Source organism: Triticum urartu, chromosome 6A (genome assembly GCF_056163025.1).
Source record: "Triticum urartu cultivar PI428250 chromosome 6A, HENAU_Tu73, whole genome shotgun sequence".
Lineage (NCBI taxonomy): Eukaryota > Viridiplantae > Streptophyta > Magnoliopsida > Poales > Poaceae > Triticum > Triticum urartu.
In genome coordinates, this window is record NC_141878.1 from 563,322,004 (window position 1) to 563,338,365 (window position 16,362).

The 16,362-nt window shown below is 42.6% G+C and overlaps 1 protein-coding gene across 5 annotated transcripts; it reads right to left on the bottom strand.

Moving 5' to 3' along the window:
* Window positions 1-4,257: 4,257 nt before the first annotated feature.
* Window positions 4,258-13,229, bottom strand: LOC125515068 (uncharacterized). 5 transcript variants are annotated; one of them, XM_087528832.1, is made up of 7 exons: window positions 12,744-13,228; window positions 11,887-11,957; window positions 11,394-11,648; window positions 11,174-11,240; window positions 10,550-10,956; window positions 9,973-10,071; window positions 4,258-4,511 (listed from the first exon to the last, which is right to left on the bottom strand). In XM_087528832.1, exons 5-7 carry the CDS (start codon window positions 10,709-10,711, stop codon window positions 4,476-4,478), a joined length of 297 nt encoding a protein of 98 aa, XP_087384958.1. In that variant the 5' UTR covers window positions 10,712-10,956; window positions 11,174-11,240; window positions 11,394-11,648; window positions 11,887-11,957; window positions 12,744-13,228; the 3' UTR covers window positions 4,258-4,475. The 5 variants fall into 5 exon arrangements, 3 of the variants coding, with proteins under 3 accessions (XP_087384958.1, XP_087384956.1, XP_087384955.1); XM_087528830.1 differs by lacking the exon at window positions 4,258-4,511 and adding an exon at window positions 9,399-9,691 and having other exon boundaries at window positions 12,744-13,229; XM_087528829.1 differs by lacking the exon at window positions 4,258-4,511 and adding an exon at window positions 9,399-9,628.
* Between the last annotated feature and the right edge of the window lie 3,133 nt (window positions 13,230-16,362).

A 16,362-nucleotide genomic window follows, 5' to 3' on the forward strand; every position in this document is an offset into this window, starting at 1 on the left:
TGACAACCTAAGTTTACAAGTTGTAGTGTTTTTTCTTTATTTTTTATTGGACAATCCTGGTAGGGAGTCGGTGGGATTTCCTATTCTATGCATGGGTCGCTGGATAGCGACCACACACATACCCTCCTGGGCGTTTGTAGACCGGCCCACTATTCTTTCTGCCATCAGTTTTGGGAAAGTTTGATTCTAGAATCCGGCGGGTGAAAATTTATTTTTCTGATTTTTCTTTGATGATTTTACAAGTTATCTCCATTTTTTATTTTCCTTCCTTTTTATTTTAAAAATAATGAATAATTTTTGAAAATCATTCATGAACATTTTTTAATTTGCGATATTTTTCAAAATGTTGTTTTTAAATCATGTTTTATTAATTTGCGAATATTTTTTAAATTTGGGAACATTATTTTGAATTCCTGAACATTTTTTCATATCCTAGTTTTTTTGTATACATGAACATATTTTAAATTCATGAACGCCTTGAAAATTTTATGAACATTTATTGGAAACACATGGATTTTTTTGAAGTTTAGAATACAACTAATCCTAAATATTTTTAAATCACAAAAAAAATCTAAAAATCTAATTTTTTGGGCTTTAAACATATTTAAAAATCACAAAAAATTGGAAAAAAAGTCAAATATTATTTTTCAGAATTCATGATTTTTTTGAAACCCACAAAAATATCTTTTTTTTGCAACGTATTTTAACAGAAACCTTTGGAAATAACCAAATCCGGTCAAGAAATTGTCTCAAGAAAAATCCAGCCAAAAAAACGCTGGCAAAACACCGAAATCACTAATTAAGGAGTACTCGTTGCAAAGAACACTTCATCTTTTCAGGTCACGACAAATGGCGCACATGAGGGGCCTGTGCGAGTTGTGCGCTCGCACAGGGCCCCCAAAATTCAGGGGCCCCCAATTTGGGTCCAAATGTATGTATTGGTCAAGTGTGTACGTTTCAGTTTTGGGCCCATGTTGCCTATTCGCCTGAATCTCTCCTTTTGGGCCTCATTGCAGGCAATCTCCCTGTCCCGATCTGAATCTGATTGATCGATCGCGAGACGAAAAGGCATCACGTATATATAGATTTCTTGCCTGTCTTTCTACCCGATTGAAATCTGCTATCTGGCTCTCTCTGTAGATCGGAAATTAGCAGGCTACAGGTGGCCGGCAGCGCCGAAACCGCACGGAAATATCAGGCGCCGGTTGACACCGCTGCGCCAGCCGACACCACCACGCCGTTTAGAACACAGGTGACCAGCGGCGTTTAAGTAATCGGTGCCCTACAAGCTCTTTTTTTTTAGAATTTTGATTGATACAAACTGCAAAGCCCTACTGCTCCCGTATCATTTTATTATTATTTCTCGGCAAATTGCTCTGCAGTTGAATTGTTTGGGGGAATATAGTGTCACGCATCAAAGATTTTTAATAGTTGCTCGTTCAAAATCAATCTTTATTCTTTTTTTATTCCGTATAAGCCTATAATCATGAGTTCTAATGGGTCAATATTATTATTTTTGGTTTATAAATAAGAATCATCATGCATTCTAGAAATAAGAAGTACTCCCTCTGTCCGGAAATACCTGTCCTCAAAATGGTTGTAAATGGATGTATCTATAACTAAAATAAGTCTAGATACAATCATTTCAAGGACAAGTATTTTCGGACGGAAGGAGTATTATCCTACTACCAAAAGCATAGGAAGAGACGAAGACTAGAAGCAGAAGCTCAATCTCAAAGGCGTGCTCTTGATACATTTGTTGTGAAAGGATCACACACTAATTTTGAAAATCAAACTCCAAATACTAATATTGTTGAATTTCTACTTGCTTGTACTATGACACATAAAAGTCGCAATGAATTGGGGACAATAGCAATTGAAAATAATGTCTTGGAGAAGAGTAATTATGAAGATATAATTGGAGATTTCAAGGAACACAAGACGGATGACACTTTTCCGCACAATGAGATCAGTTTTATTGCTTTAGTTATATCTTTTGTTTTTGCGTCGATATTTGACAAATTTCTAAGTATTCTATGAAATTAAAAATAATTAAAATTTATAATTAAGTGAGATAATGCTTGAGTCATTTTCTATAAAAATTAGGGCCCCATTTTGCTTTTCGCACTGGGGCCCCGAATTTCTAGAGACGGCCCTGCTTGTCGCAACTTGGAAGATTTCCCTTTTTTCGTAGATCCATTTATTCAAAACATTTTATCTCTTAAATCGTGCGTCCAAATCTCAAACCATTTTCATCATTGGATTCCTTGCGTCGAGATCTTCAAAATTAGATCCCATGTTGATAGGTTTTGACGAACTTTTTTTCATGAAAAAAACCCGACGAAAAAACCGGATGAAAAAACCAAACCGGAAGCATGATTTTTTTTTCCTTTCCGAAAGAGGCACACCCGTGCCTCTCGCAGAAGCAAAACCGTAACTCTTGCGGAAGGAAAAAAACAGAAAACGCATTTTTTTCTTTTCCGAAAGAGGCACGCCCGTCCCGTGACTCTCGCGAAAGCACAACCGTGCCTTTCGCGAAAGTAAAACCGTGACTCTCAAGAAAGAAAAAAAAATAGAAAACACGTTTTTTTTCGTTTCCGAAAGGCACGGCCGTGACTCTCGCTAAAGCCCAATCATGCCTCTCGCGGAAGAAAACCGTGAATTTTCACAAAAAAAACACGTTTTTTCGTGCAAACTTTTTTGTCGAAAAGCTAAGGAGGACCGGGGGAAAACCAAAACGTCAAAAAAACCCGTTTAAAAGCCGAAAACACGTGCGAAAAAATAAAATAAAAAATAAAATCTGAAGAAAGCGTCCAAAGCGCGACATGTGGCGAATGACTGAGAGCACGCCAAATGGCGCTGATCGTTGCGAGGCTTCCGAAGGAGCGCTCATTAACTAGTTGCTCCCGCAAAACGCTACGTAGTAGATTTGTTTTCTTTCGAGGATACTGCCAACAAGCTAGTGGAAAGAAAGAAAGAAGAGATGGGGCCCAGCCCAGCCCAGCCTAGACCACAACGGAAGAGGCCGGTCCGGAGACGGGACCCGAGTCCGACCCGAGGTGGCTCTTGGGCTTGGTTAGGGTTCGCAGATATATACGCCAGCCGCCGCCACCTCTTCCCCACCTTCGTTTCAGATCCAGCGAGAGAGAGAGACAGCGAAATCGCCAATCCACCAAATCCTAACCCTAACCCACAGGGAGAGAGATCCAGCGATGGCCGGCGAGAAGGTGCAGTTTGCCATCCCGATGGCCGCCAGCGAGAAGGACCAGGCCAAGGCGGAGAAGGAGGCGGATTTCATCGTCAAGGCGGCGTGCGGCTCCAAGAGGAAGGCGGAGGAGGACCGTGAGGAGGCTGTTGGCGTGATGGTGCCACGGAACAGCGAGGATGACTCGGAGGCCGAGTTCTACAAGGCGTGCATGGCGGACGACTCGTTCGACGATGACTCGGACGATAGCCTGGATGTGTGCGCCGCCAAGTGCGAGGCGTCGTTCGAGCGCTTCATGGAGGCCTGCTACGCTCGCACCCTACCCTCGGTTGGTGGGAAGGGCAAGGTGCCAAATGCTGATGCCCATGGGTCTCTTGTGGTGTGAGAAGCTGAGATCATTGCTCTTGTGATTCTACCAGCATAGAGACGAAGGAGGTTCACTTCACCAATGCTGCTATGCTATCTACCAACCATGTATCTACCTATACTAGATGGGACGGCGTGCCCTGTGCATTTGTCTCTACGTACACACTCAAGAAGTGACAATTTTGTGACAAGAAATATCAATGTAGTAGTAGCTGTTCCAAGAAAAGAAGTGTTGTTTTTATTAACCACGTCATCCAAATTTTTTATAAGTATTAAAGTAGTTTCATCGTTCAATGTTAGACATAAATAGTGACACTTAAATTGCAGACTGTAAGGAAATATTCTTATTCAAATTGCAGAAGGTAACACATGATTTTTCTTTTCAGAATTGTTGGACGACAAAAGCCATATTTAGATGGAATATAAAATTAGATCCTTTTTGGAGGCATCATAATGCATACTCCATCTGTCCGGAAATACTTGTCATCAAAATGGACAAAACCCCTTTTTGTCATCATTTCTAGATACACCCATTTTTGTCCATTTTGATGACAAGTTTTTTCGGACGGAGGGAGTACATATATATGAAGTAAAGATCATGCCAACGCCGAGAGGCATGAAAACAAGGTGAGAAAACAGACCATCAAGTCTTGATACAGTACAATGGGCATCAATACTAGTATAACTAGTACCATGCCCGTGCGTTGCCATGGGCCTTTTAAATTTTTTTCGGATTGCATACATAAGCATAATGCACTTCCAATTTCACATGTATAGAAAAAAAATTACAGTAACAATCGACAAATGTACTTGGTGTAATGTATTTTCATTATTCCACTTCACTTGCATCTCCTAAAATATCAGGAATATTGTCTTCAGCTTCCTTCACACAGTACTTGAGCAATTATAGTAAAAAAATCTTCATTGACTTGTAACCATCCTGCATGAGTACTTCATACAGTTAGCATGAAGATTTCACATGAAAAATGTAAGAACATGCAAACATAGAGTACTCCACTTTTAAATTGGATGAACCAATTTTTTACCATTCCATGAGAGCATATTAAAATCAAAAACAAAATAACTCAACACACACTGGAATAAATAAATATTTATTATCTTGATTATAATGATGATAAATAATTGTATGTATCTTGAATTTAAAAATAGAATAGACAAATATGAACAGCCTCCCACAAAAAGGAAAAGCCACTCCTCGCCTCTCACCACACAAGCACATCACACATCCCTTATCCCCACCGCGTTGCCACGGGCATTTAAAAAAAATCAAAAATCTTACTGGCTCATCATGATCATGTTCTAGTGAAAAAAATCTGAGTTTTATGGATATATGATAGTCCTCATTGCAATTAATGTCACTAAATTTCTCAATCCATCAATCATGAGCAAGTGCAAAAGTTAATGAATCTAAATTGAGTGAAATAAGGAAGGATTAAATGAATGAACAAATGAATCGTCGCTTCGGTACCAAAGGGAAGCTTGCCCCTAGATACGTGGGACCTTTCAAGATCGTCAGCAAGAGAGGCGACCTCGCCTATCAACTCGAGCTTCCTTCAAACTTTGCAAATGTTCATGACGTGTTCCATGTCTCTCAGCTTCGAAAGTGCTTCAAGACTCCTGACCGCACAGTCAACTTCGAGGACATTGAGCTCCAAGAAGATCTCTCTTATCGTGAGCACCCAGTTGCTATTCTTGAAGAGACTGAACGCAAGACTCGCAACAAGTCAATCAAATTTCTCAAAGTCAAGTGGTCACACCATTCCGACCGTGAAGCTACCTGGGAACGTGAGGATCACCTCCGTTCTGAGTACCCGGAGTTCTTTCAGTCCTAGATCTCGGGACGAGATCTTTTCGTAGTGGTGGAGTGTTGTAACACCCCGGATGTAACTTTCCCAATTTGTACTCCAACTCTTACCGTTTCCGGCGTTAAGTTATATTTATTTTCTCGGGTTCGGGTTTTTGTCTCCGTGTGTTGTTTTCGTTTTCATGCATCTCATATCATGTCATCATGTGCATTGCATTTGCATACGTGTTCATCTCATGCATCCGAGCATTTTCCCCGTTGTCCATTTTGCATTCCGGCGCTTCGTTCTCCTCCGATGGTCATTTCTAGCTTTCTTTCGTGTGTGGGGATTAAACATTTCCGGATTGGGCCGAGACTTGCCAAGCGGCCTTGGTTTACTACCGGTAGACCGCCTGTCAAGTTTCGTAGCATTTGGACTTCGTTTGATACTCCAACGGTTAACCGAGGGACCGAAAAGGCCTTGTGTGTGTTGCAGCCCAACACCCCTCCAATTTGGCCCAAAACCCACCAAACTCTGCTCCATGTCCTAGAGCGTTCGATCACGATGGCGTGGCCGAAAACCGCACCTCATTTGGACTCTCCTAGCTCCACTTATGCCTATATATACACCCCTCCGTTTTCGGATCTCTCCCTCTCCCCGAAACCCTAAAAAACCTCTCCGCCGCCGCCGGACAACGTCCGCGCGAGCCGGACGTGTCCGCCCCGCTCCCCTCAGCCTACCGCAGGCCGCCACGTGGCATCCCGCCACCCGCCGCCGCCGCGGCCCGCCGGGCCCACGGCGCGCCCGCGCCTAGCCACACCGGGCCAGAGGAGCCGCCGCCGCCGCCTCCTTCTTCCTCCACGCGCCCCGCCGCCCGGTGCCCGAGCCATCGCCGTGAGTTAATTGTCCGATCTGCTAGTTCATCTTAGACTTTTATCATTTTTGCCATGATTATTGTGTGCATGCTATGCCTGTGAGTCCTTCATATGTTTTGTTAAGCATTTTGTCTTCTTTCCAGAGGTGCAACCCATGCATTTTTAGGATGTATGTGGTGACTTGTGCAAACTTGCAAAGAGAGGCACCCGGGAAATCTGTTTTCAGAGACTTAGTTAATTTCACTAAGTCTGGGATTATTTAGTTCATGATGCCATATGTTCAGCTTGTTTCCTAGTGATCCGTGCCTCTTTTGAGGATGATCAGTAAAGGAGTTTTGTTAATCATGTTATGCTCTATCCATCCATGTCTTTGTTTGCAATTATGGAGCACCTTAGCTTGAGTAAATCGAGCTCTACTTTTGCTTCATGGTGAATCTGGGCAGATCGTCAACTCGTTTGCGATTTTGCCGATGCTATTGTAGTTGATCCGTGCATGCTATGCCATTGTTCTTGCCATGTCTAGCTAGCATTTTGAACCTTCTTAATGGATGTATGCCTGTCTTGCCATGACTTGCACCGTGGTGAGTGCATCGAGCTCGTTTACATGCCTTCGTGAGTTATATTTCAGCATGTCTCAGTTTTCACTAAGTCTGAAAACTGATTATGTTTTAGCTATGTTCGTGTGCCCGTTAGTATATTTTGTGATCCCTTTTGGCCCAGGTCACTTTGTGACTTTTGTTAAGCTTGTTGAGTAGCTCCATGTCATGCTCTTACTTGTCACAATAAGGTCATGTATCATGTTGTTTTGCTGCTCCGAATAGGGCTTCGTGATCTGAAATTTCAGACAAGTGTTAATTTCACTAAGTCTGGAATCTGTTTTGCATTTGCGTTTTTGCCATGCTTGTTTGAACCTCATAATGGATGAATTGGCCGTGGCTCAGTGCTAGTCTTTTGTTAAGCATCTTGTGTGCATCCCTTCCATGTATTTTGTTGTCACGTTTGGTGGCTGTAGCATGTCCATTTCATTGCGTTTAGATGCCTACTTGCTGTAAATCGCAGACCGGTGTCATATCTTAAATCGCTTGCCATTTCCAAACCGTAACTCCGATTCCGGCGTTCTTTATATCGTTTTCAAGCGATTTCATCTCATCTTTCCAGTGGCACCCTTGGAATTCCAAGTTGAGGCCAGGTTCATGCATTTCCTGTCATATCTTGCATTTTGCATCCCGCATAGCATATCTTCATTTCATCATATTGCTTGGTCTTGCACGTAGTTGATTGTATCCTTGTTGCTTGTTTGTCTTATTTGGGTAAAGACGGGAGACGAGTTCGCTACCGAGGAGCCCGTTGAGTTTGCTTGTGAGGATCCAGTCAACTCTGACAACTGTGCAGGCAAGATGATCATACCCTCGAAATCACTACTATCTTTGGTATGCTAGTTTGCTCGCTCTTGCTATGCCAATGCTACGATGCCTACCTTTTGCTTGTCAGCCTCCCAATTGCCATGTTGAAACTCTAACCCACCATATCCTAGCAAACCGTTGATTCGCTATGTTACCGCTTTGCTCAGCCCCTCTTATAGCGTTGCTAGTTGCAGGTGAAGATTGGAGGCCGTTCCTTGTTGGAACATCATTTATTTACTTGTTGGGATATCATTATATTGCCATGTTATCTTAATGCATCTATATACTTGGTAAAGGGTGGAAGGCTCGGCCTCTCGCCTAGTGTTTTGTTCCACTCTTGCCGCCCTAGTTTCCGTCATATTGGTGTTATGTTCCCGGATTTTGCGTTCCTTACGCGGTTGGGTTATAATGGGAACCCCTTAATATTTCGCCTTGATTAAAGCTTTTCCAGCAATGCCCAACATTGGTTTTACCTTTCGCCACCTAGCCCCTTTTCTTTCCCTTGGGTTCTGCAGACTCAAGGGTCATCTTATTTTACCCCCCGGGCCAGTGCTCCTCTGAGTGTTGGTCCCACCGAGCGATGTCCGAGGCTACCAGGGGCAACTCTAGGCTGGCTTACCCGACGTCTGGCTCATCTGAGTGTGCCCTGAGAAAGAGATATGTTCAGCTCCTATCGGGATTTGTCGGCACATTCGGGCAGTGTTGCTGGTCTTGTTTTAACCTGTCGAAGTGTCTTGAGTTACCGAGATACCGAGTCTGATCGAAACGTCTTGGGAGGAGGTCTATTCCTTCGTTGACCGTGAGAGCTTGTCATGGGCTAAGTTGGGACTCCCCTGCAGGGATTGAACTTTCGAAAGCCGTGCCCGTGGTTATGGGCAGATGGGAATTTGTTAATGTCCGGTTGTAGATAACTTAAACCTTAATTAATTAAAATGAATCAACTGAGTGTGTTGCCGTGATGGCCTCTTCTCGGCGAAGTCCGGGAAGTGGACGTGGTGTTGGAGTTATGCTTGCGCAGGTTGCTCTCTAGCTTCTCGTTCGTGCTTTGCCTCCTCTTCTCGCTCTCTTTTGCGAATAAGTTAGCCACCATACTTGCTAGTCGCTTGCTGCAGCTCCACATATTTTGCCTTACCCTTCCTATAAGCTTAAATAGTCTTGATCGTGAGGGTGCGAGATTGCTGAGTCCCTATGGCTCACAGATACTATAATTCCAGATGCAGGTCAAGGTGATTCCACTCCAGGTGACGAGTCCGAGCTCAAGTGGGAGTTCGACGAGGACTCTCAGCATTACTACGTGTCTTTTCCTGATGATCAGTAGTGGTGCCCAGTTGGGGTTTGATTTGGGGCCTTGTCGCATGTTAGGTTTTCTTCTATTTTGGCGCCGTAGTCGGGCCATGAGTGTTTGTATGATGGATGTTATTTATGTACTTTGATGTGACGTGGCGAGTGTAAGCCAACTATGTTCTCCCCTTTATTATTCATATTACATGGGATGTTGTGAAGATTGCCTAACTTGCGACATATGCCTTCAATGCGATTATGTCTCTAAGTCGTGCCTCGACACGTGGGAGCTATAGTCGCATCGAGGGTGTTACAACATATGTCAAAAGATAGCATGCATAATTTTAACTCATTTAGTTATCTAGCTGACCAGATCAATTGTAAACATTACGTGGTTCTTATTTCAGTGAAAAGGAATTTCGTTGAATAGTGAACTTAATTGGTATAAAAGAACCATAATATGGGTTGTGCTTAAACCACAAAAGTTTTTTATAGGAGATCGGAATAAAATACGTGTAATAACTCACTAAGAATCTTCTCTGTTCTTACTATTTAGGGATACCAACTCTTTGAGTAACAGAGTAATAATAGGACATTGCGTAGCTCAATTCACGTGAGCTTGATTGACACACTATTGCTGCAGCCATAGGTGACATCCAATGCAATGGGTGGGGTGAAATTCTTGACAACAGCCTGCAATCAGGTAATGAAGGACCATTTGATGACTATAAACTTGACAGTACATTCATCTTCAACCTTTGGAAAATTAGATACGGATCAAGAAAACCTATGGCCTCATCCCGGACATTAATATTAAAACCATCATTTTAGATTTCTGAAGTTGCAACATATTTCATGGAAGTTGCTATATGAAGATAAACCTTACAATCAGAATTTTCTTTCTCGTACCATATCAATTGGGCATCATGCAATATAACAGAAGATTGTTCAAGTCTATCATGTGTATTTACGAAAAAGAGCAAATATTGCAGTAAATTTTTGTGATGAAATAATATAAAAGAGGTTCTGGAACATACATCTTCATTTCTTCTAAGCCTTGGTAGAAGCATGGTTGCTTGCATTTGAGATGCAAGGAAGAAGAAAACGACATTCCGAAAGGGCACCACATGCCTCACCTGATTGATAAACTCAGAAGCACGTCAACTAACAATTGAAAAAGGTGTCGCTAAATAGAATCTCGCATATAAAGCTATAAGCATAAATAACAAGCAAGGCAAAATCAAAAGAAATAAAAAATCTGTGAAGCACATTATACTTTTACATTAGATCCTATAGATATTGCAAAGACAAGAGAAATGGTCAGCATGGCAATATTGTCCGATGGTCAAATAATCCCAAAATGATACATTGAGAAATCTATATTGGACTTCCAATTTATAGAAGAATGCGGAAGAAAACTTAGTTAGACTTTTACACAATGCTCATTTAACTTGTGACGGAAAAAATTATGCCATCATAACTCAATTCTAATATATACAACTCCAATGCTGCAGGCAACGTTGCTATGGGCTACGATGTATATAAATTGCCCGTATGTTGCATCGAGGGCTTACATATTCTAATGGGTCAATACCAATGGTGGATAACATATACCTTGAGGACCCTTTCCACACCAGGTGGCATTGTTGACTTCTTTATAATTAACGTATTGTCGTTCTTCTTCTCCCTGCAGAGCTGGCGGCCGACGGCGATGAGCTCCGCCTTCTTATTCTCACTGTTGTGGCCGTCCTTATCGTCCTTGTTGATTGGCTCCATCAACAATCAATTGTTCTTCTCAACCATTCTTTAGCACTCTAGCAACTGTATGGTGAGCTGGTCGTCGTTATTGATGTCGGAGAAGCCAACAAGGCCAAGAGGTTGTTGATGTTCGTGCTCTCCTCCCCATGGTCGTTATCACCGCTGCTGGGGGTGCCATTAATCAACGACAACCACATTACGAACTCATTCTTCATGTTCATCTCCTCCTCCTAAGTACACTATAGTCAAGGACAACCGCTCGACTATACGAGTGGCAGGAGACATATTAGTTTACCTTCGTGTACATTTCATCTGTCATAATGAAACTTTGAAACTTATATTCCATTTAATTCTATTTGGCATCTTAAACAATACATGAACAAACTACTCGAGATCAAAGAGTAGCACAGTAAAAATACTACTTACATCTAAGAGAAAGGCTACATCAAGTAGTAGAATCTGCATGGCATGTGTGCTAACCTGGTCTGGATGATGTGAGTTAACAATATTGAACCCCTCTTATGTCTATGCTGCCCCTCTCAAACATCTGCAGCCAAAAATAGATGAGACCCATATATTAAGACTACAAAAACGAAAGATGAAACATGTAAAGGCATTTGGGCATAGTACAGAAACACGCTGACCAGTCGCTTTGTTTGAGGATCAAGAACAAAACATGAGAGCTTCTCTCATCAATTACCTCGGCAGAAGCTTCATACATCTCTGATTTGTCAAGCGCCTTCCACATTCATGCGGTTGAAAAACTTCCCGCTCCCTCCTGCCCCGTTTTGCGTTGATGAAGACCCAGGCTGAGCTTTGCTCCGCCGCGCACTCACTTCCGGTCAAGTACGCCAACATTGGAAAGGGGAGATGTTGGAGATTAAGAGGGGATTGAGGAAATGCATCCTCACATCAGTGAGGCGCGCGGTGCATGTGCATCTGTGCCGAGTTTGATCTGGCTACAAAAAAAGGAACATAAGCATATGTCAAAGTAAAAGTAAAATGACCATGTACATTATACCTAAATTATATTCTCTCCTTCCCTAAGTAAATAAATAAATATACTGTCCTGCATATCGTCTCACGGGTATTAAGAACCTAGCATTTTCTGCTCATGCATTGGATCTAAAACTTAAATTATGTAAGAAGACCACAGTAAACAAAAAACAAAAGCTTTTCTAAGTCGGTCTTGCCTTCATTACTATTTCTACCGATGCTTCTAGTTCCACACCTCTTCCTACAATATTGAAGCAGTCGTTAAACCCTGCAATATCAGCATCGAAAAATAAATACAGGACAAATAAAAACACAAAAGTGAATCGTTCAAGAGAAATTGCGGTACCAAATTTGAATTTTTCAACACTCAGAGCATGTTTGAACTATTTGTATCACACTGTATACAGAATACAGAACCATGTCATGCATGACGCCGTGCCTTAGCTGTACACTGGCGCCACCTCCTCCATATGTGGTGTTCGGTGGCGCCGGGTACAGGTGTGCGTGTGAGTTAATCATGTGTGAGTGGGGCCTGTGTGCCGGCTGGGTAATGTACTTGGTCTGAACTTGTCACTGAACAAAGGTAAATCTGAATTGAGGAAATACAGTTCTGAATTCCTCCTACTGTTTCTCTTCTCTTCTTGCTCAGTCAGGCAAAAAGGAGAGGGACCTGAAGCCACTCCTCGCCTCTCACCACACAAGCACATCACACATCAAACAAAATAAAATGAACAAATTGATGGATCGATATGGTTGCTTCACTTTACTTCCTAATAAGTGGATTTCTTTTCCTGAACAAATTGACTGCTGATTTCAGGCAGTAGGATAGATGTTAAGCAAGCAAATATATAAACCCGAGAGCACAAGACAAGATCATGCATGTATTGTAACGGGGAAGATGTGAATTACTTAACAACGTATCCAAACGAAGCAGATCGAAGACACACGTACATACATATACAAATCCGATGAGCAACACCAAAATCACTTAAGTACGCATCCAAATTAACCTTGATGGGGAAGGAAGGAAATTGAGATGGAGAAAGCACCTTACCTTGGCGGTGGCTGGAACGGTCACGACGGCGGCAGCTAGCTAGGTATTCGCGGGCGCTCGCTCTGAAAACGGACGGAACCCAGGAGGCGCCTCGCCTTGACGCGCGTGGCGGGTTCCTCACGGCGCGGAACACTCCTCCTGCCCGGCGGCGGGGTCCGTCCACGAGGCCCTCGCCTCGGCGCGTGTGATAGGTTTCTGGAGGCGAAGGGATGGAGCGCCGTACGCTTCACCGCCGGCGACAAGCTTGGAGGGAAGAGAGGGATGGAGCGGCGGCGGCGGGATGGATCTGCGATGGCGAAGGATGGAGGGCGGCGGCGCAGGGATCTGGTGTGCGACTGGTGCGTGCGACTGCTCGCTCGAGGGCAGAAGGCCTCGCTCGTGCGATTCGTTCTCGGATTTTTTTCGCTGGTTAATTTTCGCTGGTTAATTGTCGCCGATTTGTTCGTATCAGATGGGTGCGATGGGAGGTTAGGCGAGTGGGGGCGGGTGAGGAACTCGGCCCTGAGGGTTTTTTTTTGTTCCTCGCGGCTGAGTGGGAGGTGGGAGCAGGTACCAAAAAAGACCATAGTAGGTGGGACGAAAATAAATTTGGAACACAGACTACCAACTGAGACATTAGGAATAGAGACTATGTTTTCTTGGCTTCAAACGTGTGTCATCCTGATTGGTGAGAAGTCCTCAGTGTAAGCTTATCCTTGCAGAAAAGATGTAGCTGTCCATACATCATTATTTGAAATGGTAGAAGTGAAATCTACTGAATGACACTCACATTTCTTAAAACCCTCGGATTCCAGTTCATGACAAACTCTCATCACTACAAAAAGAAACATAAACATTCAGCAGCCAGAAATATTATGGTTATAATAAGTAACAACCTAGTTTATAAGTTAGCACTGATAGAAAAAGTACCATCCAAAACTATATTATTTCGTCGGACATTTCCAAGATTGGAGAATATTATAGTCATACCTTGAACAATAATAACAATAGAATCGTACAGTTTCTTGTGATGGAATAACAATTACTTCCCAAGCAAAGCCAATAGTTCTGGGAGTACTAAAGAACATCATGTTATGAGAAATTTGTTAACATCTACGACAGAGCGACGCCTGCATGAATCTGAATGATGAATATACTGGCATGTTGTAAATCAAAATCTATTAGCATTTGCATAATGCCATGTTGGCTTTTTGATACAATCTCTAGGAAACAGGAGTATATCCAACTGTTCGAAACAAAACTTGTATGGCCTCATGATGGAGTAACCACTTAATTTGCACACTCTGTTTCTTCTGATAATGTTGTCAATCAATGAATTTTGAAGTTACCTAACCACTTAATTAGACACTATGTTTCTTCTGATCATGTTGTCAATCAATGCTGAATTTTGTAAGTTACTATTGTGGTCCTCAGGACTGCATGACTCGTGTATGGACTCTACTTTCAGTTTGCAACACATCCCGCATGGAAATTCGATCGGGATAGACGAAGGAGGTTCAGTTCAGGAATGCTATGCTATCTACCAACCATGTATCTACTTATGTTTCTACTAGTTGTTCTTGTTTGGATGATCATCGTGTGTGTTATTGATCCACCTCATGTTATCATTACCAAGTTAGCGGCCGATAAACCAGTGGCCTGTGTAACTGATAATCTATTAACTCTGTGTTATATCTACTAATATTATTGTGATTGAAGGAAATATGCCCTAGAGGCAATAATAAAGTTATTATTTATTTCCTTATATCATGATAAATGTTTATTATTCATGCTAGAATTATATTAACCAGAAACATAATACATGTGTGAATACATAGACAAACAGAGTGTCACTAGTATGCCTCTACTTGACTAGCTCGTTAATTAAAGATGGTTATGTTTCCTAGCCATAGACATGAGTTGTCATTTGATTAACGGGATCACATCATTAGGAGAATGATGTGATTGACTTGACCCATTCCGTTAGCTTAGCACTTGATCATTTAGTATGTTGCTATTGTTTTCTTCATGACTTATACATGTTCCTATGACTATGAGATTATGCAACTCCCGTTTACCGGAGGAACACTTTGTGTGCTACCAAACATCACAACGTAACTGGATGATTATAAAGGTGCTCTACAGGTGTCTCTGAAGGTACTTGTTGGGTTGGCGTATTTCGAGATTAGGATTTGTCACTCCGATTGTCGGAGAGGTATCTCTAGGCCCTCTCGGTAATGCACATCACTTAAGCATTGCAAGCAGTGCAACTAATGAGTTAGTTGCGAGATGATGTATTACGGAACGAGTAAAGAGACTTGCCAGTAACGAGATTGAACTAGGTATTGAGATACCGACGATCGAATCTCGGGCAAGTAACATACCGATGACAAAGGGAACAACGTATGTTGTTATGCAGTCTGACCGATAAAGATCTTCGTAGAATATGTAGGAGCCAATATGGGCATCCAGGTCCCGCTATTGGTTATTAACAAGAGAGGTGTCTCGGTCATGTCTACATAGTTTTCGAACCCGTAGGGTCCGCACGCTTAACGTTCTTTGACGATATAGTTCTATGAGTTATGTATGTTGGTGACTGAATGTTGTTCGGAGTTTTGGGATGAGATCACGGATATGACGAGGAACTCCGGAATGGTCCGGAAGTAAAGATTGATATGTGGATAGTAGTTTTTGATCTACGGAAAGGTTCTGGAATCCATCGGAAGGGGTTCCGGATGTTTCCCGAAATGTTTGGGCACGAGAACAGTTTATCTGGGCCAAAGGGGAAAGCACATGAGGTTTTTGGAAAGCGCAAAAGGAAGTTTTGCGGAGTCCAAGGGCCAGACGCCAGGGTCCCTGGCGTCTGGGTCCAGACGCTGGGAACCCTGGCGTCTGGCCCTGGAGTCCGAGAAGGACTCTTGCCTTTCAGGTGAAACCGACTTTGTGAAGGCTTTTACTCCAAGTTTCGACCCCAAGGCTCAACATATAAATAGAGGGGTAGGTCTAGCTGTTGGAAATATGCCCTAGAGGCAATAATAAATTGATTATTATTATTATATTTCCTTGTTCATGATAATCGTTTATTATCCATGCTATAATTGTATTGATAGGAAACTCAGATACATGTGTGGATACATAGACAACACCATGTCCCTAGTAAGCCTCTAGTTGACTAGCTCGTTGATCAATACATGGTTACGGTTTCCTAACCATGGACATTGGATGTCGTTGATAACGGGATCACATCATTAGGAGAATGATGTGATGGACAAGACCCAATCCTAAGCCTAGCACAAAGATCGTGTAGTTCGTATGCTAAAGCTTTTCTAATGTCAAGTATCATTTCCTTAGACCATGAGATTGTGCAACTCCCGGATACCGTAGGAATGCTTTGGGTGTACCAAACGTCACAACGTAACTGGGTGACTATAAAGGTGCACTACAGGTATCTCCGAAAGTGTCTGTTGGGTTGGCACGAATCGAGACTGGGATTTGTCACTCCGTGTGACGGAGAGGTATCTCTGGGCCCACTCGGTAGGACATCATCATAATGTGCACAATGTGATCAAAGAGTTGATCACGGGATGATGTGTTACGGAACGAGTAAAGAGACTTGCCGGTAACGAGATTGAACAAGGTA

Bases quoted from the DNA above. Each gene is read 5' to 3' on its own strand.
- LOC125515068 (XM_087528829.1), bottom strand. From the start codon at position 10,711: ATGGAGCCAATCAACAAGGACGATAAGGACGGCCACAACAGTGAGAAT. The intron at 10,072-10,549 runs GTATATGTTATC...TTTATCAATCAG, and splicing joins GTGTGGAAAGGGTCCTCAAG to GTGAGGCATGTGGTGCCCTT. The intron at 9,629-9,972 runs GTATGTTCCAGA...ACCTGATTGCAG, and splicing joins GGCTTAGAAGAAATGAAGAT to GCTGTTGTCAAGAATTTCAC.